This window comes from Hylobates moloch, unplaced genomic scaffold (assembly GCF_009828535.3).
Source record: "Hylobates moloch isolate HMO894 unplaced genomic scaffold, HMol_V3 SCAFFOLD_15, whole genome shotgun sequence".
NCBI classification, from domain to species: Eukaryota; Metazoa; Chordata; class Mammalia; order Primates; family Hylobatidae; genus Hylobates; species Hylobates moloch.
In genome coordinates, this window is record NW_026652290.1 from 98,403,469 (window position 1) to 98,427,332 (window position 23,864).

The window sequence follows — 23,864 nt, forward strand, 5'->3', positions numbered from 1 at the left end:
CCACATTGCTGTGGTCTCATCTCGAAGTGGCAGTTTTCCCTGTGTGTTGTCTTGATATTGTCCTCTCCTCACGTGTCTGTGCCCAAATATCCATCTCTATGACGCCCGTCATTGGGTTAGGCCCATGCTGATCACCTCCTTTTAACCTGATTACCTCTGCGAAGACCCTGTTTCCAAATAAGGTCACATTCTGAGGTAGTGGGAGTTAGGAATTCAATCTCTTTTTTTTTTTTTTTTTTTTGAGACAGAGTCTCGCTGTCACCCAGGCTGGAGTTCCGGGGGGCCGCGATCTCGGCTCACTGCAAGCTCCGCCTCCCGGGTTCACGCCATTCTCCTGCCTCAGCCTCCTGAGTAGCTGGGACTACAGGAGCCCACCACCACGCCCGGCTAATTTTTTGTATTTTTAGTACAGATGGGGTTTCACTGTATTAGCCAGGATGGTCTCCATCTCCTGACATCGTGATCCTCCCACCTTGGCCTCCCAAAGTGCTGGGATTACAGGCGTGAGCCACCGCGCCCGGCCTTTTTTTTTTTTTTTTTTAGACAGGGTCTGGCTCTGTTGCCCTGGCTGGAGTGCAGTGGTGCAATCCCAGCTCACTGCAGCCTTGACCTCCCAGACTGAAGTGATCCTCCCACTTTCGCCTCCCAAGTAACGGGTCCTACAAGTGTGCATCACCCCGCCCAGCTATTTTATTTATTTATTTATTTATTTAGAGACAGTCTTGCTCTGTCCTCCAGGCTGGAGTGCAGTGGCACAATCTCAGCTCACTGCAACCTCCACCTCCTGGATTCAAGTGATTCTCCTGCCTCAACCTCCCGAGTAGCTGGGACTACAGGCATGTGTCACCATGCCCAGCTAATATTTTTGTATTTTTAGTAGAGATGTGGTTTCAACATGTTGGCCAGGCTAGTCTCGAACTCTTGTTCTCAGGTGATCTGCCTGCCTCAGCCTCCCAAAGTTCAGGGATTACAGGCCTGAGCCACCTTGCCCAGTGCCCCCCCTCCCCAACCCGGCTAATTTTTAATTTTTTTTGTAGAGACGGGGTCTGGCTATGTTTCCCAGGCTGGTCTCAAACTCAAGCTATCCTCCAACCTTGGCCTCCCAAAGTGCTGGGATTACAGGTGTGTGCCACCACACCCGGGCCCCTGAGAACGTTAAACCCCTACCTGCTGCCTGGGAATGGGGATTTTCTGTAAGGTCACTGAGTGGCCCTCTTGGAGAACCGAACCCTGATCCAGAAAAAACACTCTGATATTTGGGCCATTGTTAACTTGTAATTTTGGAACAGTTTTATATTTGCAGAATTCTTGCAAAAATCATGCAGTGACGCCGAGGTGGCTCACGCCTATAATCCCAGCACTTTGGGAGGCCGGGGTGGGAGAAGGGCTTGAGTCCTGAAGTTTTAAATCAGCCTGGGCAATATAGTGAGACCCCATCGCTATTAAAATGTTAAAAAAGAGGCTGGGCGCGGTGGCTCACGCCTGTAATCCCAGCACTTTGGGAGGCTGAGACAGGCAGATCACCAGGTCAAGAGACTGAGACCATTCTGGCCAACATAGTGAAACTCCATCTCTACCAAAAATACAAGAATTTGTTGGGCGTGGTGGCGGGTGCCTGTAGTCCCAGCTACTCGGGAGGCTGAGGCAGGAGAATCGCTTGAGCCTGGAAGGCTGGGGTTGCGGTGAGCCGAGGTCGCGCTACTGCACTCCAGCCTGGGCCACAGAGAGAGACCCTGTTTCAAACAAAAATAAAAATAGAAGAGCACAACATCCATTGCATTAAACTGGCTTTTGGAGGAGGAGGTGGGAATGGGGTTGGAAGTAGGAATACTCAACAGGGTCGGTGACTTTGCTTACAGTTTCCCCACTCTTGGACATTAGAAAATGGAAGAAAGGCCGGGCACAGTGGCTCACGCCTATAATCCCAGCACTCTTGGGAGGCCGAGGCGGGCGGATCTGGAGGTCAGGAGATCGAGACCACCCTGGCCAACATGGTGAAACCCCGTCTCTACCAAAAATACAAAAATTAGCCGGGCGTGGTGGCACATGCTTATAATCCCAGCTACTCGGGAGGCTGAGGCAGGAGAATCGCTTCAACCCGGGAGGCAGAGGTTGCAAGGAGCTAAGATCGCGCCATTGCATTCCAGCCTGGGCAATAGAGCAAGACTCCGTATGGAAAAAGAAAAAAAATATGGAACGCTTCACGAATTTGCGTGTCATCCTTGCGCAGGGGCCATGCTAATCTTCTCTGTATCGTTCCAATTTTAGTATATGTGCTGCCGAAGCGAGCACGAACGTACAACCCCACCACCAGCTATTTAAAGCCCGTAGAACGAATTTCTGTACATATAGGGCGACTTTTCATAAATGACCTAGAGGTCTAATTTTTATTTATATTAGTCCAACGTGTAATGCAACTAACGTAGTTATTAACTGGAGTTGAGAAAGTGCTCGTTGTTCTACCAAATATAGCTACGGTGGCTGCTGGGAATTACTGGAAATGCTCGTATGCAAATAGCCCCGGAGGCGGGGCGGAGCCTGAGCCCCACCGCCCTCCCAGAAGTCTTTGGGAGGCGGCCCCGCGGCTCAGGCGACTGGTTGGTACCGGGGAAGATGGCGGCGCCGGAGCTGAGGCGCTAGGGAAGTTCGCACCGCGGACGCCCGTTGGGCTTGGCGCACGGGCCGGACAGGTGAGCGCGGGGCTTCGGGGGCCCGGCGAGGGCGGACGGACCTCTGATCGCGGCCGCGGACCCCAGAGAACGCGGAGCGGCTGTGGCGGGGCCTGCGGGGTCAGGGGCGTGGCCGGGAGCAAAGGCTGCTGGGTAGGCGGCCTGGGGCGCGGGGCTCGGGGCTCAGGGTTTGCGGCGGAAACTCCGGGGAGGCCTGAGGCCCGCGGGGCTGGGTTCGGGGCGGGGCCTAAGGAGAGTTTGGGGCGGGGCTGAAGGTGCTTGGTGGGACGTAGGGGCGGGGCCTGGAGTGGGTTTGGGGTCGCCGGGGTGGAGCCTGGGGACTGGGGGGCTGTAGAGGCAGGGCTTGGAGACTGCCGGGGGGTTATCGGTGCGGGGCCTGGAGAGGGAATAGGGTCCCTAGGGTGGAGACTGGGGACTGCGGAGCTATAGGGGTCTGGAGAGGGTATGGGGTCCCTGGGATGGACCCTGGAGATTGGGGGTTATAGGGGCGGGGCTTGGAGAGGCTATGGGGTGCCTGGGATGAAGCCTCGTGTTTTGGGGCGATGGGGGAAGGGCCTGGAGAGGACATGGGGTCCCCGGGGTGGAGTCTGGGGACTGGGGAGTTTTAGGGGTTGGGCCTGCAGAGCTAAGGGCGTTGGAGGCTGGACCTGGAGAGTACCTGGGACCCCTATGGTGTAGCCTGAGAATTTAGGGTGAGGCCATGGGCTCAAAGGGTTAAGTGAAGTGTGGGAAGCAAAGGGGGCCAGGGGCGGGGCTGAAAGACTTTTAGAGGCTTGTGGCGGAGCCTTGGGGCCCTGGGGCAGGCCCTGAAGAAGTAGGGAGTCGGGGTTAGGGTTTGAGTACCGGGTTGGGGGTCATTCCAGGCTCGCTGGGCTTTTGCCTCTGTGAAGCGAAACAGCCCGTCCAGATGCCAGGCGCTTAGAAAGCCTCGAGGAGGCGCTCCCTCGGTTCCCTGTCACACTCAGCCCCGGCTGGGCCACAGGTGTTCTCTGTCACACTCAGCCCCAGCGTGTCTGCCCCGCCTCGGCCACAGGTGTTCCCTGTCACACTCAGCTCCAGCGCGCCTGCCCCGCCTCAGCCACAGGTGTTCCCTGTCACACTCAGCCCCACCTCGGCCACAGGTGTTCCCTGTCACACTCAGCCCCACCTCGGCCACAGGTGTTCCCTGTCACACTCAGCCCCGGCGTGTCTGCCCCGGCTGGGCCACAGGTGTTCCCTGTCACACTCAGCCCCAGTGCGCCTGCCCCGCCTCGGCCACAGGGAGCCACCCCACCGCTTGCCTGTCTGCCAGCTCTTCCTTCGGGAGAGACCTAGCGTCCACCCGCCGCCCCCATCATTGCCCACCTGGGCCAGCGCAGACCCTCCGCCGCGCCTCCCGGCTGTGCCCTTGGCCCCATGGTCTGTTCCCCAGACAGCCAGAGGGGTCCTGGTGAAACCCAAATAGGTCCCAGCCCTCCCGGGCTCCCACCTTGCTGAGAGTAGAAACGCACAGGCCCAGGACTGGCCCTGACCTCTCCACGATCCCCCCTCAGCCCCAGCCCCAGGCTCTGTCTGGCCTCCGGGCCTTTGCATCGGCCGTTCCCTCCACCGCGGTCCTCCATCGTTTTCCCACTCTGGCCTGGCACTCCACACGCCCTGGGTGCTCAGCCAACATAGACGACCCGCCACACCTCCCTCCGCAGGAGCTGGTGACTGCCCTCATGTGTGACTTGCGGCGGCCGGCGGCAGGTGGGATGATGGACTTGGCCTACGTCTGTGAGTGGGAGAAATGGTCCAAGAGCAGCCACTGCCCGTCGGTGCCCCTGGCCTGCGCCTGGTCCTGCCGAAATCTCATCGCCTTCACCATGGACCTGCGCAGTGATGACCAGGGTGCGTCCCCCCTCCCACCTGCTTCCCCTCCCGGCCGCACGGTGTCCCGCCCTGTTCCCCAGGTGCCCGGCACACTGCCTTGCGGGGACTCGGTCTCTCAGGCCACCCCTCACTCTCCTCGGCCCTCCTCTGTAACTTGGGTGAGAGCCTCAGCCTCCTGGGGTTACAGAGGGTGGATTCAGTGCCCCCCAAACCTGGTGCCGGGAGACATAAGAACGCCCCATGTGCGGGATCGAATCGAGCTGGGGCCTTGGTTGACGGAGGCTTGTTGGAGACACGTGCCCCAGTTTTCCAGACGGTGTGTGTCACTGTTTGGTTTTTGAAAGGTACGTGGTGGCTGTGCCTGTCTTCTCTCCATTGTTTGAGTAATAGGCACTCATAATACATGATCATTAGAGAAAATTAGAAAACCACAGAAAATTGGAATCAAATCAGGGTAAAAAAAAAAAAAAGCCACCTATTACCTGCTGTGGAGAGGCTCCTCCCACTGTTCACATTTTGGCGTCATTTTCTTCTAATCTGGTTTTAAAGACACGGTTGTGGCACCTCACGGGCCTGCTGTGTTCGTGTCAGGGGACAGCCTGTTTGCTGAGCTGTCGACTCCGCTGACAGCAGCTCCGTGACCTCCCTGGGGTGGGACACGCACTGGCTTCCTTGGAGCCTGCCTGGGGTCGTCGTCATCGCCTCCAGGCCACGGTGCCAGGCGGTGCTGACTATACCCCGTCCCCACAGACCTGACCCGCATGATCCACATCCTGGACACGGAGCACCCCTGGGACCTGCACTCCATCCCCTCAGAGCACCACGAGGCCATCACCTGCCTGGAGTGGGACCAGTCAGGTGAGGCGCTGGGTCCATGTGGCCAGGGGTGGCGACCCCGGAGCAGGGGGCCCCATGTTTCTCTGGTCAGTCTGGAGTCCTGCGCTGGGTCTGGAGCCCCTGGTCTGCAGCTTTGCACTTGCTGCTCTTTGCACAGTGGCCTGAATCGTTCTTGTTCAAGGTGTCTCAAGGCGTCTCTGGAGCGCGCCTCGTGCCACCTGCTGCTCTGCCCTACCTGGGCCGAGACCACTTCACCGGGCTGGCTCCCCCAGGTGCTGTGCTGTCCTGCAGCGCAGCACTCTGCCCATCCCTGGAAGGTTCGCAATGATGGCTTCTTGCCCTCAGGCTCCCGGCTCCTGTCAGCAGACGCCGACGGGCAGATCAAGTGCTGGAGCATGGCGGACCACCTGGCTAATAGCTGGGAGAGCTCGGTGGGCAGCCTAGTGGAGGGGGACCCCATTGTGGCCCTGTCCTGGCTGCACAACGGTGTGAAGCTAGCCCTGCATGTGGAGAAGGTGAGTGTCCTGCCCGAGTGAGCGGGTGAGGTGGATGAGATGTCACCCCACCCAGCTACCTGCCAGCCCCTCTCCTCCTCTCCATCACCAGCATCCCCTGGTTTTTTGAACCTTGCACTTGGCCCCCACCTGCAGTCCGGCTTTCATTGGCACCTGCGTGTTCAGTGGCCCCTCATTTAACTGAGGGTGGCTGTTCACTTGGCCCCCACCTGCAGTCCGGCTGTCATTGGCACCTGCGTTTTCAGTGGCCCCTCATTTAACTGAGGGTGGCTGTTCGCTTGGCCCCCACCTACAGTCCGGCTGTCATTGGCACCTGCGTTCTCAGTGGCCCCTCATTTAACTGAGGGTGGCTGTTCTCAGTGAGTCATCTCTTTCACTGGAGGCTACTGTCCTTAGCTAGCTGCTTGTATAACTGGTGGCTGCTGTCTTCCGAATGTGGGCCACCCTCTGATTTAGTAACATCCCAGAGCCGCTCTCTATGCTCCCTGTGATTCAGCCCCACAGTTAGGAGTAGACGTGGCCAGGGTTGGTGGGGGCACCTGGGTTCAGGCTGTGACTCCACACCTCTGTGTGGCGGTTTCCTCACTGCTGGCGGGGTCTCGGTGATGTTCCCAGCAAAGGCCCTACAGCCACCCCAGCTTTGTGCCTCTGTGCACCTGCTTGTGCTGGGGCTCTCGCAGGAACTAGGAGGCCCTCCTGGAGGGATGCAGCGGATAAGATCTTTTCTCTCGTCCCTTCCTGAGTCACTCCCCAGGGACTGCCATTGTCAGCGCATGGCCACAGTGCACGCAGCACGGGCTTCACGGTGCACGCAGCACCGGCTTCATGCCACACGGGCCCTCCGGGGTGTACTCCCCACCTTGCGGTCCCGGCTTGTCTGTGTTTCCTGTTTTTGGTAACAGTTTTATCGGGATGGAGTTCACAGACCTTAGAACTCACCCGCTGAGAGTGCGCAGCCCACACGGTCCGGAGGTTTCGTGTACACTCGTCATGTTGTGTAGCCACCAGTGCAGCTAACCTCAGACCTTTATCTTTTTTTTTTTTGGACACAGTCTCGCTCTATCCCCCAGGCTGGAGTGCAGTGCTGCGATCTTGGCTCACAGCAACCTCTGCCTCCTGGGTTCAAGCGATTCTCCTGCCTCAGCTTCCTGAGTAGCTGGGATTACAGGCACCCAGCAGGCCTGGCTAATTTTTGTACTTTTTTAGTAGAGACGGGGGTTTCACCATGTTGGCCAGGCTGGTCTCGAACTTCTGACCTCAGGTGATCCGTCTGCCTCAGCCTCCCAAAGTGCTGGGATTAGAGGTGTGAGCCTCTTGGCCAGACCTTTATCTTGTTTGTTTGTTTTTTGAGACAGAGTTTTGCTCTGTTGCTCAGGCTGGAGTGTAGTGGTGCGATCTCGGCTCACTGCAGCCTCTCCGTCCTGGGCTCAAGCGATTCTCCTGCCTCAGCCTCCTTAGCGGGGATTACAGGCGCCCACCACCACGTACGGCTGCTTTTTTGTTTTTTAGTAGGGACCGGGTTTCTCCATGTTGGTGAGGGTGGTGTCGAACTCCTAACCTCAGGTGATCTGCCTGCCTCGACCTCCTACAGTGCTGGGATGACAGGCGTGAGTCACTGCGCCCAGCTTCAGACCATTCTTGTCACCCCAAAAGGAAACCTGGTTCCCATCCTGTGTCACCTCAATCCATCCCCCACCCCGGGACCCAGCTGTCTCTGTGGATCTGCCTGTCCTGGACATTTCATAGAAACAGGATCACACACTGCGTAGCCTTCTGTGTCTGGCATCTCTCACTGAGCCTGACGTCCTCAAGGTGCATCCCAGCTGTGGCCTGAGTCAGAGCCTCGCTTTTTCAAATAACCAAATACATTTTGTTTGAGACAGTCTTGTTATGTCACCCAGGCTAGAGTGCAGTGGTGTGATCTCGGCTCACTACAACCTCCACCTCCCAGGTTCAAGTGATTCTCCTACCTCAGCCTCCCGAGTAGCTGGTATTACAGGCACCTACCACCGGCCTGGCTAATTTTTGTATTTTTAGTAGAGACGGGGTTTCACTATCTTGGCCAGGCTGGTCTCGAACTCCTGACCTTGTGATCCACCCGTCTCGGCCTCCCAAAGTGCTGAGATTACAGGCGTGAGCCACCGCGCCGGGCCAAATTTTTGGTTTTTAATTATATTAATAAAAGGCATATGTGCTCCTTTAACATACTCTGAGACATGCCGGCCTGCGACGCACACAGACGTGTGGTATGGACACCAGATGAGTCATCGCCATGGCAGCCCCTCACCACCAGGCCTGGCTTGCTGCTGGACTTCTGGACCTGCTTCTTGCTATAAGAAGTGTTTGTTTTTAACTTGTAACTTAGAATGGAGTCATACGATACATATGATACACACTTTTCTCTTCTTCGCATTTTTTCACAACATGGAGACATTTTTCTTGTTTTTGTTTTGTTTTGTTTTTTGTTTTTGAGACAAAGTTTTGCTCTTGTTCCTCAGGCCAGAGTGCAATGGTGCGATCTCGGCTCACTGCAATCTCCACCTCCTGGATTCAAGCAATTCTCCTGACTCAGCCTCCTGAGTAGCTGGGATTATAGGCACCCGCCACCATGCCCGGCTAATTTTTTTGTATTTTTTTGTATTTTTTTTTGAGACGGAGTCTCGCTGTGTTGCCCAGGCTGGAATGCAGTGGTGCGATCTCGGGTCACTGCAAGCTCTGCTTCCCGGGTTCATGCCATTCTCCTGCCTCAGCCTCTCTGAGTAGCTGGGACTACAGGTGCCCGCCACCACACCCGGCTAATTTTTTGTATTTTTAGTAGAGACGGGGTTTCACCGTGTTAGCCAGGATGGTCTCAGTCCCCTGACCTCGTGATCCGCCCACCTCGGCCTCCCAAAGTGCTGGGATTACAAGCGTGAGCCACTGCGCCCGGCCTTTTTTTGTATTTTTTATTAGTGACAGGCTTTCACTATGTTGGCTAGGCTGGTCTTGAACTCCTGACCTCAGGGGATCCACCTGCCTCAGCCCCCCCAAAGTGCTGGGATTATAGGAGTGAGCCACCACGCCCAGCCAAGACCCCATCTCTCTTTTTTTTTTTTTTTTTTTTTTGTGGGGAAGGCACAGACCTGGGCCACGGGTAGGAAAATCAGCATCCTACTCTCTCCTCAATTCCATCTGTTAATCCACCAACCCAAATCCCTCCCACCCCACCTGTAGTCCAAAGAAGATAAAATGATAAAATGATGTGCTGCTCTCTCAACAGTCAGCTGAGTCTGAATTGGAGGGTAGGAAGCATTTGAAGTTCTGTTCATTTAGTTCCAGAACAAGAAATAAGCAGAGGCAGGAGGTGGAGAGCAAAGATGCTGGCAGCCCTGCATCTTGCTAGGTCTTTATAGCCGTGTCTCTGGATTTGTAGGCCACTCCTCGACTTTTCAGCTCCCGCACGATTCCTTGGGGCAGGCGACCAGTGACTGACACCACATATACACCTGGCTTAAAGTTACTGACTCGCTGCCACTTGGAGACCCAGCTGTCCTCTGGACTCATCATCACAATGATTCCATCAAAGGAAGAGCTGGTGCAGTCATATACCATCTCTCGGTTACCCTTCATTTGTAGATATGCATCACAATTGTCACAACCATCATATTCAAACTGGTCTGTAGTACCTTGACCAGCAAACACAGCAAACAGGCCCACAGATGCCGCAGGTCCTTCGGCACCGTCTCCAGGGCCATCTTCGCCGATGGGAAGAGCCGACCCCATCTCTTAAAAGACTCATGTTGAAAGAAGGGTGGATGTTTCTGTATGTAAATAATGAGTTGACAAATTTGATTTGAAATCAAATAGTGCCCGCAGCAGCCGCTGGTGCTTACACAGCACTTCCTGAGTGCTGCAGCTCAGGTCTGCACGGTGCGGCCCAGGGCCCGACGGCCCCCGCCTGGGTTTGTGAGTGGGGCTCATTGGTACCAGCCGCCCGGCTGCCTGTGTGCTGCATGGCAGAGCCAGAGCCAAGTCATTGCAACAGGGACCACCTGGCTCCCAGACCGAGCATGCTGGTGTCTGTCCCTTTACAGAAAGAGGAAGTGACTCCTGTTGCACACACATTCACCCATTTAATCCTCCCCACTGTCCTCCAAAGCAAAGGTGCCATTCCTTCCACCTTACAGATGAGACGGAGGGTCAGAGGGGACCACATCCCACACGGCTCAGGTGGCCAGGTCAGGATCTGAACCCAAGTGCACACTCTCCTGGCTTCTGCGTGGTTCTGTGTGTTTGTGGGGGTCACAGGGGGCAGCCCCCGTGAGCCTGAGTGGCCCCTCCCTCCTCCCTCCCTCCCTTCTCCACAGTCAGGCGCCTCCAGCTTCGGGGAGAAGTTCTCCCGGGTCAAGTTCTCACCGTCACTCACGCTGTTCGGCGGCAAGCCCATGGAGGGCTGGATCGCGGTGACGGTCAGCGGCCTGGTCACCGTGTCCTTGCTGAAGCCCAGCGGGCAAGTGCTGACGTCCACCGAGAGCCTGTGCCGGCTGCGCGGCCGTGTGGCCCTGGCCGACATCGCCTTCACGGGCGGCGGTAACATCGTGGTGGCCACGGCGGACGGCAGCAGCACGTCGCCCGTGCAGTTCTACAAGGTGTGCGTGAGCGTGGTGAGCGAGAAGTGCCGTATCGACACGGAGATCCTGCCCTCCCTGTTCATGCGCTGCACCACCGACCTCAACCGCAAGGACAAGTTCCCCGCCATCACCCACCTCAAGTTCCTGGCCCGGGACATGTCAGAGCAGGTGAGCGGGCGCAGGCGAGTGGGCGCGGGTGAGCAGGCGCGGGTGAGGGCGAGCGGGCGTGGGCCATCACGTGGGCTTGGAATGAAGCGCTGCTTCTCAGGGTCCTGGGGGTGGAGACCCATGTGGGCCTCCATGGGCTAAACCAAGGTGTGGGCAGGGCCGGTCCCTCCCGGGGGCTCCAGGGGAGAACCCATTTTCTGCCTTTCCCAGCACCTGGAGGCACCCAATCCCTCGGTTCGGGGCCCCTTCCTCCCGCTTCATGGCCACAGCACAGCCTCTTCCTGTCTCTGAATCTCAACCTCCCACATCCTCTCCTGAGGACCGTGTGAGGACACTGGGGCCCCCGGACCCCCAACATCCTCTCCCGTCTCAGTGTCCTGAACCGAATCCCATCCGCAGGTCCCTTCTGTGTGAGAGGCGGCCCAGCCACAGGTCCTAGGGCTGAGGATGGGATGTCCTGGGGGCCGCTGTTTAGCCGACCATACCAGGTCGCCTGGATTCCCGTTGTAATTAGGAATCAGTAACGCCCCAAACTCCTCGAAGCCCCTGACTTGGTTCCCTCTGTCCCTTTGCTCTCCCTGTGGGAGGGCGCCATCCGGGGACATTTGCGTTCCTGTGAGTGGATGTTGGGCTCTGGGGACTGGGCCGGAATCCAGGAGGGCCCGAGGGGCAGGTGTGGCCGAGGAGACAGGCCCAGCGGTGCACGGCCCCAGGGTCCCACGGCTCAGGCTCCGGTTGCGTGACCAGCACAGCAGTGCGGGTCTGCCCTCACCCCCACCTCCCCCGCAGGTGCTTTTGTGCGCGTCCAGCCAGACCAGCAGCATCGTGGAGTGCTGGTCCCTGCGCAAGGAGGGCCTCCCCGTGAACAACATCTTCCAGCAGATCTCCCCCGTGGGTGAGTCTCCCGCCGGCTGCGGAGGCGCTGGGCCTGCCCTTGGGGGCAGCTGGTTTTTATTTTGGAGGCGGGTCTTGCTGTGTCACCCAGGCTGGTCCTGAACCCCGGCCCTGAGCGATCCTCTCGCCTCGACCGCCGGTAGTGCTAGGATCTCGGCCGCGACCCCGCGCCTGCCGCATTCTGAGTGTGTTAGGCTTGTAGACTCCTCCGTCCTTACGCTGCCGCCGCGGCGGCTGCCACCATCCTGTGCGGGGCCGAGGGCAGAGAGGTGCCGTTGCTCACCCGAGCTCACCCAGCAGGGACATGGTGAGGGGCTGCAGGCATGTGGGCGGCTGTGGAGCATGGGTCTGTGGGTGGGGCCGTCCGGCAGCAGGGGACAGGCCAGACCGGGCAGGGGCAGTGCACGGAATCCTCCGGAACCTGGTTCAGGGAGAGGAAGCCAAGGCTCAGCGGGTCAGCTGAGGCTGCTGCGAATAGGCCCCCCACCCCACCCCCACCCCCCTCCCCAGCAGCCTCTTCTGGGGCCCCCATTCCCATCTCTATCTGCCCGATGGGCCCCCCGCACCCACGGAGCCAAGCCTGTCACCCCCACCTCCGGCACAAAATCCTGGGGCTGGAGCGAAGCAGGGACGCCCGCCTGCCATGAGCGGGGGCCAGAACAGCTGCTTGGTTTTCAGAGCCTCAGAGGCTGCGGGCCGGTTTCCAGGCTGGCTTCCACCTTGGAGAAGGGAGATGTTTTCCCGGCAGATGAGAGCGCAAGCAGGCATTTGCCGATTAGCGCTAATGGACCCTGGAGTGGCCGGCCGGAGGGGCAGGTGGGGCAGGCGCTCCTCAGAAGCCACCAATGAGCACATGTCAAGAGGCTCCGAAGGCTCCTGGGGCCTGCAGGTGGTTACGTCAACTGCCCATTGTGGCCTCTGAGGCAGTAAAGGTGAAGAGGGCCGCTGCATTCCTTCCCCGGGGGCTTGTAGTGGGTCACCAGGCAGGTGAAGAGGGCCGCTGCCATTCCTTCCCCCCCCAATCCCCCATACCCGCCCCCCACAGCCCGCCCCGGGCTCGTTCCTTCCCCCGGGGCTCATGGTGAGTCACAGGCAGTTTGGGCTGCGCTGGCTCCTGCGGCAGCACCTGGCGCCACCCCTTGTGGCAGGTGGGGCCGCACGGACCTGCAGCTTCACTGGCCGGTACCCCCGCCAGGCACGTCTGTGTCCACCATCCGCCCACAGCCAGGCCACTGGGCACTCCTGGGCTCCGACGCTCCTCCTCGTCTCCTGCAGCCATCCTCACCTGCTGGCCCAGCTGTTGCTCGGCCCTGAGAGCCACGTGTCACACGTACGCCACAGCCTTTCTCGGGTCTCACGTCCCCGGCAGCTGGGAGTCACTTTGACACAGTCCCCGCCGCACCCATCACTCCCCCCACCTCCCCATGTGCCCACTATGCCAGGCCTCGGTCCCCGCCATGCCCAGCTCTTCACCCACTGCCCCACGTCCCCACTTAGCAGCTTAGCCTCTCCCTGCCTCGAGTCCCCCATCATTTAGGAATGCTGACCACAGCCGTCGGTTGGATGGAGGAGGGGATGTAAATCGGGCTGTGAGGGCGCCCTGGGCACCAGCTGGGGGTGTGGTTGTCATGGCAGCTGCTTCACCCGGCACTGGGGTGCTGAGTTTCCTGTCTTTCCTATGAGAGGCTCAATTCCACGAGGGCCAACCACCCCTGGCCACTGTGTGCCCTCCGGGCGTCTCAGCCACTCTCTGGACCTCAGTTTCCCCCCGGGGAATGCTGCTCACAGGACCCCTATACAGGTTTGCAGGAGGTCAAGGCTCTGTGACCATGATGGCCCGTCCAGGGCAGAGACCTCATGCTGCGGGTGGCACAGAGCAGCTGTGTGGTAGTCAGCTTCAGCTGAGTAACAAGCCAGCCCCAAACTGGGCGGCTCAGACCAGCAGCCCTGCGCTGTTTGTTTCTGTGGCTGCCTCAGCTGTGCTCTCCTGGTTCCCATGTGTCTGTGGTTAGCAGCCGAGGTGGCGTGGCCTGTCCACTGGCTGCACATGCTCCAGCAGGCCGGCTGTGGCTGCCCTCCGTGTCCCACGTGCAGCAAGAGCAGGACCCCTCACACACGCTCTCTGGGCCTCCGTGTTTTTTGTTTTTGAGCTAGACTCTTGCTGTGCTGCCCAGGCTGGAGTGCAGTGGTGTGACCTTGGCTCACTGCAGCCTCATCTTCCTGGGCTCGAGCAGTCCTCCTACCTCAGCCTCCTGAGTAGCTGGGACTACAGGCGTGTGCAGGCTTGCACCACCACACCCAGCTAATGTTTATTGTGTTTTTTGTAGAGATGGGGTCTTGCTGTGTTGTTCAGGTTAGTCTTGAACTCCTGGGATCAGGCCATCCTCTGGCGTTGGCTTCCCAAAGTCCTGGGATGGCAGGCGTGAGCTGCTGTGCCCGGCCGTGTCACATTTGCTAACACTTGGCCCAAGATTCCCAGAAGTCTCTGCCCCGTTGGGAGGAGCTGCGTCTTCACATAGGGGCTGCCAGGCAGCAGATCTGTGGGTGCAACCGTCCCGCATGGCTTTATTGGAATTGTAGATGAGGAGGGATGGAAATCCTGGCCCAGCTGGCTAAGGCTGAGCAAGTGTTAGGGTTTGCATGGCTGCAGGTCTGAGGTGGCGCCGTCTCCCCACTGTCCGCTCCATCAAGGGGGCGAGATGGCGCCGCCCGACAGGTTTCCGTGAAATCCCAGGGCCCACCGTGGGTCATGTGCCCGTCCCGGGACCAATGAGTGGTCGAGGCACAGAGTGCTCGGATTGGCCAGGCCTGGTCTTCCGGGCATGGGAGCAGGGCGGCATGAGACCTTGGAAGGGCACTGGGCGGGTTGCATGCCAGGCCCTGCTGGGCTCCTGCGGCTGTCTGAGCCTGTCTTCACTCCACTGCCTTCCTGTTTTCCTGTCCCTGATTTTTCAGTTGGTGACAAACAGCCCACGATTCTCAAATGGCGGATCCTCTCGGCCACCAACGATCTGGACCGTGTGTCGGCCGTGGCACTGCCCAAGCTGCCCATCTCGCTCACCAACACTGACCTCAAGGTGGCCAGCGACACACAGTTCTACCCTGGCCTCGGTACGGTGGAGCCAGTGACAGCCACGCGGGGCCTCAGCTCACACCAAGGGAGGTGGGCCCTGAGCACAGGCCACGGGGCCGTGGGAGCTCACACCAGGGGAGGTGGACCCTGAGCACAGGCCATGGGACTGTGGGAGCTCAGCCTCCTGGGTTCTGATGGGTTCCCAGTTAGGAGGCAGATCCCATCTTTCAGGATCTGTGAAGCTGGCAGACAGATCCAGTGCTCTTTAATATGTAAAGAGTCCTTGCAAATCAACAAGGTAGCATGGGGGAACTTGGCAGAACTCCTCTCTGGGTAGGCAGCACCTCTCCTTTCTGTGCTGCAGCAGCTGTAATGTGGGTCCTGAGATCAAACCATGGCATCAGTGCCCCTGAGTGAGTCTGTGCACTCTGTGGTGCTGACCTCGTTTGCTCAGCTGTAAAGTGGGGACAAGTCCACCCTAGCTCAGGCCCTTCCTTCCCCCAGCTCCCGTTCTTCCCTGGTTCCCTGGAAAGAGCGTTTATCAAAACCCACTCAGGGCTCAGGGCTGTTCCTTGGAGCCTGCAGAGAGGTTGAGGGGATGCGGTTCCCTGCTTCAAAACCCTAGGTTTATGCTCCATTTTCCAGTCTCTCTACTGCAGGGACTCCTTTCATATCCTCTTTTCCAGGAGCTTTGGGCTCTGGACCCCACCTCCCCCCGGTCTTCGTACAGAGGCAGACCCCAGTGTGACTGACAGCCCCAGCCCACCACCCTAAGATGCTTCTCTTTGGGATGCCAGGAGCCCCAACCCTTGCTCCCTCACCTGTAGCGCCCTCCTCCCCCGTGCTCCTTGAGGGGTGCGTCAGCCAGGACATGGCCCCAGCTGGGAGCAGTGTGGCCAAGGCTGCTGGCTCCTGCTCCCCTGGGGCTCAGGGACTTTGTAACTAACGGCTGGGGGCACGGGCACTGGATGCCGGTTGGCGGGGGCTGACCCCCTAGATGGGCAGCCTCGGCTCTCCACACCCTGCAGAGCAGGCGGCCCCTCCCCGGTGGGCGTGTCCTGGGCCCTGCCCATGTGTAAGCAGTGCCCGTGCCCCGCAGGGCTGGCCTTGGCCTTCCACGATGGCAGCGTCCACATCGTGCACCGGCTCTCACTGCAGACCATGGCCGTCTTCTACAGCTCCGCGGCCCCGAGGCCCGTGGACGAGCCGGCCGTCAAGCGCCTCCGCAGCGCGGGCCCCGCCGTCCACTTTAAGGCCATGCAGCTCTCCTGGACCTCCCTGGCTCTGGTGGGCATTGACAGCCAGGGGAAGGTGAGCTGCTGGGGCACGTGGGGCTGGGGCTGGTGGGTGCCAGAGGGAGGCGTCCCCCTGCGGAAGGCACCGCAGGTGCAAGCCCCTCGCCAGCCCCTGCCTGCACTGCCTCGTCTGTGTGATGGCTTCGTCTTGTTGAGCGAGGTCCCTGGGGTGGCCCACAGCACATGTTAGGAGCTTCGTAACTAGGAGCTGCTGGGAGGACCGCCTTTCACGGGGTAGACTCCTCAGGTAAAGGAGACGAGTGTAAGCCCGGCTCGGCATCCAGTGTAGTCGGGGCTCAGGGAGGGTTCCTTCCCTGTTCGCAGAGGCGTTGTCCATGACCCTGACAGAAAGGTACAGACACATGCACACAAACACAGACCCACACTTGGGCGTGCACACACAGGACCACACATGGGCGTGTACACATAGGCCTGCACACCCACGGTCGTGGGCTGCTTGCCGGCCCACGGGTCGGTCTGGAGCCTCTGGAGTAGAGTCGGTAAAGAACTACCCCTCCCTCATGGCCTGGGCCCAGAGCCACCCTGGAGAGAAGCCGCCGGGTAGGTCCCTTCCCTACCCCCAACGACACGCGCCTCAGCCCCAGGGCCTCATGCCCTCCCGGCTGAGGTTGCGGCCCCACGTCTCACCTGGCTCTCCCTCTGGCAGCTGAGCATGCTCCGCCTCTCACCCTCCATGGGCCACCCGCTGGAGGTGGGGCTGGCGCTGCGGCACCTGCTCTTCCTGCTGGAGTACTGCATGGTGACTGGCTACGATTGGTGGGACATCCTGCTGCACGTGCAGCCCAGCATGGTGCAGAGCCTGGTGGAGAAGCTGCACGAGGAGTACACGCGCCAGACCGCCGCCCTGCAGCAGGTGAGGGCCCGTGGCAGGTGGGGGCCCGTGGCAGGTGGGGGCCCGTGGCAGGTGAGGGCCCGTGGCAGGTGGGGGCCCGTGGCAGGTGGGGGCCCGTGGCAGGTGGGGTCCCACGGCAGGTGGGGGCCCTGCGGCAGGTGGGGGCCCTGCAGCAGGTGGGGGCCCGTGGCAGGTGGGGGCCCGTGGCAGGTGGGGTCCTGCGGCAGGTGGGGGCCCTGCAGCAGGTGGAGGCCCGTGGCAGGTGGGGGCCCGTGGCAGGTGGGGTCCTGCGGCAGGTGGGGTCCTGCGGCAGGTGGGGGCCCTGCAGCAGGTGGGGGCCCATGGCAGGCAGGGGCCCTGTGGTGAGGGGCCAGCAGCAGGGAGGGGGGTCCCTTGGAGGGTGGGGGAGGTCTCTGCAGCAGTTGTAGAGGTCCCCATGGCAGATGTGGGGGTTGTGGTAGCAGCTGGGGGGGTTTCCCTGTGGCAGGTCGGGGGCTCTATGGCAGGCGGAGGGCAGGAGAGGCAGGTAGCCTGCGGCAGGTGACGCTGCACATGGGGTGTACTCCCAGAGGCCCGTCCGGTAAAGCTGCACCTCATAGAAGCACTTTCTTTCCCTCCTTACCTGGGAAGTTTTCTCTGTAACACATTAAGCCCCACAGGTAACGCCTGTTACCCCCGGACGGCTCCCCTCTCCAGTGTTCCCAGTCTGGAGGTATCTTTCTAAGCCATCCTCTCAGAATGTGACGGGTTCCAGGGTGCACACCCAGTGGCCGTGTGGTGTGAGGTCTCAGGCAACACGGTCAGAAGATGAACACACAGAGGCCGGCCTGTCAGGAGGAGAGGAGAGAGCAGATACGGAGGCCCGCGCGCCAGAAGGGTCCCTTGCAGTGATGTGGTCATGTGTCTGCAATCCCAGAGTGTCTGCGAAGGACCTCAGATCTAATGAGCTCAGCTGGCAGCTGCCTGTGGGACCAGCCCTCTAAACTTCAGTTGTTTTCCTCTGTGCCACCAAGAACCGATACGAAGATAAAATGGGAAAAAAATCCCATTCATGGCACAGCCTGCCGAGAAACACGTGAGACCCAGGCAGGGGCTGCGACGCTAAACCCCCGTGTGGCTGGGATCTGTAGCCGGTGACAGCGCTAGTGATGGCGAGACCTCGCCCTCTCCCTCCTTGGGCCGTCCCTGTGTGCCAAGCGTTTCATTTTTGTTTTTAGTTATTTATATTTTTTGTAGAGATGGGGTGTCCTATGTCACACAGGCTCTCCAACTCCCAGCCTCCAGGAATCCTCCAACCTCACCCTCCCAAAATGCTTCAGCTCATTCATTCTTTCTCGCTAGACCAGGGTTTCTCCCCGCAGGCACCGCGGACATCGGGGGCTGCAGCAGCCTCTGGGATGGGGGTGTCCTGTTGAGCAGCCTCCCCAGCCTCCACCTGTTACTTGGCAGGGGCACCCCCAGTGGTGACAACTAAAAATGTCTCCAGACATCAGCGCCCACCCCCCCACCCCCACAGAGGCAGAGCCGCTCCCAGCTGAGAACCCAGCACCTGGTCCTGTGCGCCTGGTCTTCCACACCTATTTCGCCATGAGGTTGCTGAGGTGCCGAGGCGAAGCAGCTTGCCCAGCTGACCGAGTGCCTGGTGTCAGAGTCGAGCCGCTCTTCTCCCCGGCTGGAGCCTTGGCGGGCGCCTCTGCTCTGACCCCTTGGGGTGACCCGGCTTCCTGCCCCCAGGTCCTCTCCACCCGGATCCTGGCCATGAAGGCCTCGCTCTGCAAGCTGTCACCTTGCACGGTCACCCGCGTGTGCGACTACCACACCAAGCTCTTCCTCATCGCCATCAGCTCCACCCTGAAGTCGCTGCTGCGCCCACACTTCCTCAACACGCCCGACAAGAGCCCTGGCGACCGGCTGACCGAGATCTGCGCCAAGATCACCGACGTCGGTGGGTCCCGTTCCGCGCCTGGGGCCTCGAGGCTGCTTTCATTGATTTATTTTATTTTTATTTATTCTTTTTACTCTTTTGAGATAGGGTTTTACTCTCTCCCCCAGGCTGGAGTGTAGTGGTGCGATCTCAGCTCTCTGCAGCCTCTGTCTCTCTGGTTCAAGTGATTCTCCTGCCTCAGGTTCCCAAGTAGCTGGGATTACAGGCACGAGCCACCATGCCCGGCTGATTTTTGTATTTTTAGTAGAGACGGGGTTTCACCATGTTGGCCAGGCTGGTCTCGAACTCCTGACCTCAAATGATCCGCCCGCCTTAGCCTCCGAAAGTGCTGGCATACAGCCTAAAGGCTGGGATTACACTACACCCAGCCTTTTAGAGACAGGGTCTCACTGTGTCATCCAGGTTGCAGCGCGGTGGTGCAATCCCAGCTCAGCGCAGCCTCTGCCTTCTGGGCTGAAGCAATCTTGCCTCAGTCTCTGGAGTAGCTGGGATTTCAGGCATGCACCACCACACCCGGTTTTTAATTTTTTGTAGCAACAGGGTCTCACTGTGTTGCCCAGGCTGGTCTTGACTTCCTGAGCTCAAGCAATCTTTCCACCTTTCTCTACCCCTGGGGGCTGAGATGCTGCTCCCAGGCCGAGACCCGGCACCCAGGTCCTGTGCGACAGGTCCGCTCCTTCTTCCATTTTGCCATAAGGAGACTGAGGCAGAGAGGCTAAGCAGCTTGCCCAGGCCCACCCAACACGTGGTGTCCCACTCGCCTCGGCCTCCCAAAGCACTGGGATTACAGGCGTGAGCCGCTGTGCCTGGCAGGATGTTTCTTTTAAACATTAGGGTTGCTGGGCGCGGTGGCTCACGCTTGTAATCCCAGCACTTTGGGAGGCCGAGGCAGGAGGATCACGAGGTCAGGAGATCGAGACCATCCTGGCTAACACAGTGAAACCCCACTCTACTAAAAATACAAAAATCAGCCGGGCATATTGGCGGGCGCCTGTAGTCCCAGCTACTCGGGAGGCTGAGGCAGGAGAATGGCGTGAGCCCGGGAGGCGGAGGTTGCAATGAGCTGAGATTGTGCCACTGCACTCCAGCCTGGGCGACAGAGCGAGACTCTATCTCAAAAAAAAGAAAAAGAAAAATTAGGGTTATCGTTTGTCTGGAGTACCCAGTTCACTGTGGGCACGTGGCACTCCTGGTAGCTGGGAGCCACGTGCACAGTCGTGGTTATCTCTGTGGGGCCATCCGAGAGGCATCTGTTCGGTGTGTAACCAGCGCCAGCTGCCGGGTGGGGGTGGCTGCAGCTGCACAGTGTGGACACGCCCCTGTGTTCACAGAGTTCACCTCGGAGCAGGGGGCAGATGTGCACCAGCGGGCCAGGCCTGAGCACTGGTGGCCCTGGCATGGGGACCTGCCCGCGCCAAGGCCTGCAGGTCAAGAGAAGCTGGTTGGTGCTGAGCACAGCGGCCCCCAGGTGGGCAGGCAGAGAGCTCCCGGTTCCTCTCTGTCTGGCAACGCCATCGCCCCCTTCTCGTTCCCAGTGTGGGTCCCCTTGTGTCCTGGCACTGGGTGGGCACTCGGTGCAGGTCGAAGGACTGAGGGGTGCAGTTAGATCACCCTGTGTGTACAAGAGGCCCAAGCTGACCCAACCCACGTCTCCTTGCAGACATTGACAAGGTCATGATCAATCTCAAGACGGAGGAATTTGTCCTGGACATGAACACACTGCAGGCGCTGCAGCAACTCTTGCAGTGGGTGGGCGACTTCGTGCTGTACCTGCTGGCCAGCCTACCCAACCAGGTGCGCCCGCTCTCCCCTGAGGCCCCGCCCCTCATCCGGGCCCTGCCTCCTTGGCTCTGCACCAGCCCATCCCCGGGCCCCGCCTCCCCGGCCCCAGCCCCGCCCCTCATCAGGGCCCTGCCTCCCAGACCCCGCCCCTCAAAACCACTTCGGCCCCGCCCCTACTTGGAGCCCCACTTCTACTTGGAGCCCCACCTCTACTTGGAGCCCCACCTCTACTTGGAGCCCCACTTCTACTTGGAGCCCCACTTCTACTTGGAGCCCCATCTCTACTTGGAGCCCCATCTCTTGACTCTGTCTCTTCTCAAAGCCCCACTTCCTAGCCCACCTTTCTGGAAGCCCTGCCCCACCTCGGAGCCCTCCCCTCCCCTCCACGAAGCTTACTCTGCAAGAAACCCTTCCTTGGCCACACCCTTCCTGCCCATTCTCAAAGCCCCGCCTCCCAGGCCCTGCTCCTTCTCAACCCCACCCCTACACGAAGCCCGGTTCGCCCTGCTCCTGCTGCTGCCCCCACCCCTTACCCTCCCCAGCTCTCTGCGCCTGGGGTGGGCGGCTTTGAAATCAAGTCTCCATCCACACCCCCACCCTTCAGGTCTGCGGCCTGTGTGCCCCTGACCAGGGCTCCAACCTCTCCCCCCAACCCCCTGCCCCCACACTCTGTCCTGCCCCTCCTGTGATTTATTTTCCCCAGCTTCATCCTGCTGGGGAGGCACAGATAGTTTGAAGTCCCTCTGTGCTTTTTGTGGGGCTTTAGGCTGCCAGGGGCCACCCCCGGGGCCTCCCTTCCCTGGTCCTCTTGTGTCCCAGTACAGCCACCAGGGGCACTCAGCTGTGGGAGGGGGTGGCTGCTCCTCCACGTGCAGGTGGGGACGTTGGCCTCAGCCAGAGTCTTCTCTTAGTCTTGTTAGTCTTGAAGACTCTCAGGGATGGGACGACTCTCCAAATGGGGCTGTCCTGGGTCCTGCAGGGCGCTGAGCAGCGTCCCCGGCATCCACCCACTCCGTGCCAGGAGCACCCCAGTCCTGACCACCACAAACGTCCCAGACCCTGCCCGTCGCCCCCAGGTCGGGGTTCCACCGACCCCGAGAGACCATCCCATCACCGTCCGCCCTCCACCGCCCCAGCCACACCGATGCCTCTTTCCAGCAGGGCTCTCTCCTGAGGCCGGGCCACAGCTTCCTGCGGGACGGCACCTCGCTGGGCATGCTTCGGGAATTGATGGTGGTCATCCGCATCTGGGGCCTTCTGAAGCCCAGCTGCCTGCCCGTGTACACGGCCACCTCAGATACCCAGGACAGCATGTCCCTGCTCTTCCGCCTGCTCACCAAGCTCTGGATCTGCTGTGAGGCCCCCCCTCCCTACCAAAACACAAGCCCTGCCTGAGTCCCCCGCCAGAACATAAGCCCCTGCAGGTGGCAATGGCTCTGCCTTGATTTCTGCCATTTCCCCAGTTCCCAGCACAGGTCCATGCTCGGTGTGGGTGCTTTTGGGATGGCAGCCACTCCAGGCACCCGTTTGCTGTCTCTCCTTGTCGGGTTGTGTGTATGTGAGGAGGGCGGGGGCGGGCTGCGTCATTCTTACATCCCAGTGTCTGGAAAAGGCACAGTACTTTTTATTTTTATTTTTTTTTTGAGACAGAGTCTTGCTGTGTCTCCCAGGCTCAGATCTGCCTCCTGGGTTCACGCCATTCTCCTGCCTCAGCCTCCTGAGTAGCTGGGACTACAGGCGCCCGCCACCACGCCCGGCTAATTTTTTGTATTTTTGGTAGAGATGGGGTTTCACCGTGTTAGCCAGGACAGTCTTGATCTCCTGACCTCGTGATCCTCCTGCCTCAGCCTCCGAAAGTGCTGGGATTACAGGTGTGAGCCACCACGCCCGGCAAGGCACAGTACTTTTTAAGTGAATGATGGAGTCTCTTGACTGAGGCCAGAAAGGGGGAGAGAACCCCAGGGTCACCCAGGCAGGCAGAGCCGGGGCCCTGACCTGGTGCTCTTGATCTGGAGGGGTTCCCAGTATGTCCCGGGTGGCCGGGCGGTGCCCCAGGCAGGGGTGCTGAGACCTCGGCCACCCGTCTCTGCAGGTCGCGATGAGGGCCCAGCGAGCGAGCCGGACGAGGCGCTGGTGGACGAGTGCTGCCTGCTGCCCAGCCAGCTGCTTATCCCCAGCCTGGACTGGCTGCCCGCCAGCGACGGCCTGGTCAGCCGCCTGCAGCCCAAGCAGCCCCTTCGTCTGCAATTCGGCCGGGCGCCCACGCTGCCTGGCAGTGCTGCCACCCTGCAGCTCGACGGCCTCGCCAGGTGCGTTTGTCCCTGCATTAGTCCCCAAACACACGCTCCCTCCCTCCGTGTCCTGCCCCAGGCCTCCAGAATCCACACGGCCATGACTGCTGCTTCCTTCCAGGTGTCCCTAACTCCATCCCCTAGTGGTGTCCTCTGCTGTGTCATGAACCACCCCCAACACGGGCACCCGGCCCCTTCCATTCACTCTCTCGCCTTTTTTTTTTTTTTTCTCTCTCCCCAACTTGGTCTCACTCTGTCGCCCAGGCTGGAGTGCAGTAGTGCCATCTTGGCTCGCCACAACCTCTGCCTCCCGGGTTCAAATGATTCTCCTACCTCAGCTTGCCCAGTAGCTGGGATTACAGGCATGAGCCACCACACCCAGGTATTTTTTGTATTTTTGGTACAGATGGGGTTTTGCCATGTTGGCCAGGCTGGTCTTGAACTCCTGACCTCAGGCGATCCACCCGCCTTGGCCTCCCAAAGTGATGGGATTCCAGGTGTGAGCCACCGCGCCGGCCTTGCTGTACAGGGCGCCCTGCCTTAGTCTCTGGCCCCTCTGGATGTCAGGCCTCGCCGTAAATCCCTCTATTGATGGAGTGACGCTGTAGCATGGCCCGGGGCCCCGCTGAGCACAGACACCTCCTCTGGAGGATCTCCCGGGGGTAAGAGGTCACCTGCAGGGCCCGGGGCTGGCCTTTCTCTGGAACATGTGGGGTTTGGGTAACCCAAGCCTGCTGAGCTGACCTGACCCTGGCCACCCAGCAGCCCTGTGAGGTGGGACCTCGTCACCCCATTTCACGGTGAGGAAACCCAGCCAGGGAAGGGCGGGACCTTGTCACCACCACTCGTCTCGGGTCACGTGGTCAGGAAGTGGCCGAGTCAGGATTTGAACCCAGGCCCATCAGACCTCCAGCCTGTTTGAGACACACGTTTGACAAGGAGCACACGCAAACCCTCTGAGCCACCGATCGCTCGTAGAAAACACAGATGAGCAGAAGGAAGGAAATGAAGTGAACCTCCAGCAGCCCTGCTCCAGGGGAGGCCCCGGCTTGGCTGTGGG

The 23,864-nt window shown here is 59.9% G+C and overlaps 1 protein-coding gene, 1 non-coding gene and 1 pseudogene across 4 annotated transcripts; 1 reads left to right on the forward strand and 2 right to left on the reverse strand.

Annotated features, from left to right (window-relative positions):
* Positions 1-2,185: 2,185 nt before the first annotated feature.
* On the reverse strand, positions 2,186-2,292 carry LOC116484428 (U6 spliceosomal RNA). Its single transcript, XR_004252586.1, has one exon. It is a non-coding gene; the product is annotated as a U6 spliceosomal RNA (small nuclear RNA).
* Positions 2,293-2,578: 286 nt separating this feature from the next.
* On the forward strand, positions 2,579-23,858 carry MED16 (mediator complex subunit 16). Of its 3 annotated transcripts, XM_058428690.1 has the most exons (15): positions 2,579-2,690; positions 4,373-4,559; positions 5,292-5,399; positions 5,724-5,893; positions 10,060-10,110; positions 10,240-10,671; positions 11,461-11,566; positions 14,521-14,676; positions 15,738-15,949; positions 16,601-16,807; positions 18,521-18,731; positions 20,392-20,525; positions 21,672-21,867; positions 22,606-22,822; positions 23,069-23,857. In XM_058428690.1, exons 2-15 carry the CDS (start codon positions 4,391-4,393, stop codon positions 23,346-23,348), a joined length of 2,649 nt encoding a protein of 882 aa, XP_058284673.1. In that variant the 5' UTR covers positions 2,579-2,690; positions 4,373-4,390; the 3' UTR covers positions 23,349-23,857. The 3 variants fall into 3 exon arrangements, with proteins under 3 accessions (XP_058284673.1, XP_058284672.1, XP_032032299.2); XM_058428689.1 differs by lacking the exon at positions 10,060-10,110 and having other exon boundaries at positions 22,606-23,858; XM_032176408.2 differs by lacking the exon at positions 10,060-10,110 and having other exon boundaries at positions 21,675-21,867; positions 22,606-23,857.
* On the reverse strand, positions 9,006-9,627 carry LOC116482908 (transcription elongation factor SPT4-A-like; annotated as a pseudogene).
* Positions 23,859-23,864: the final 6 nt, after the last annotated feature.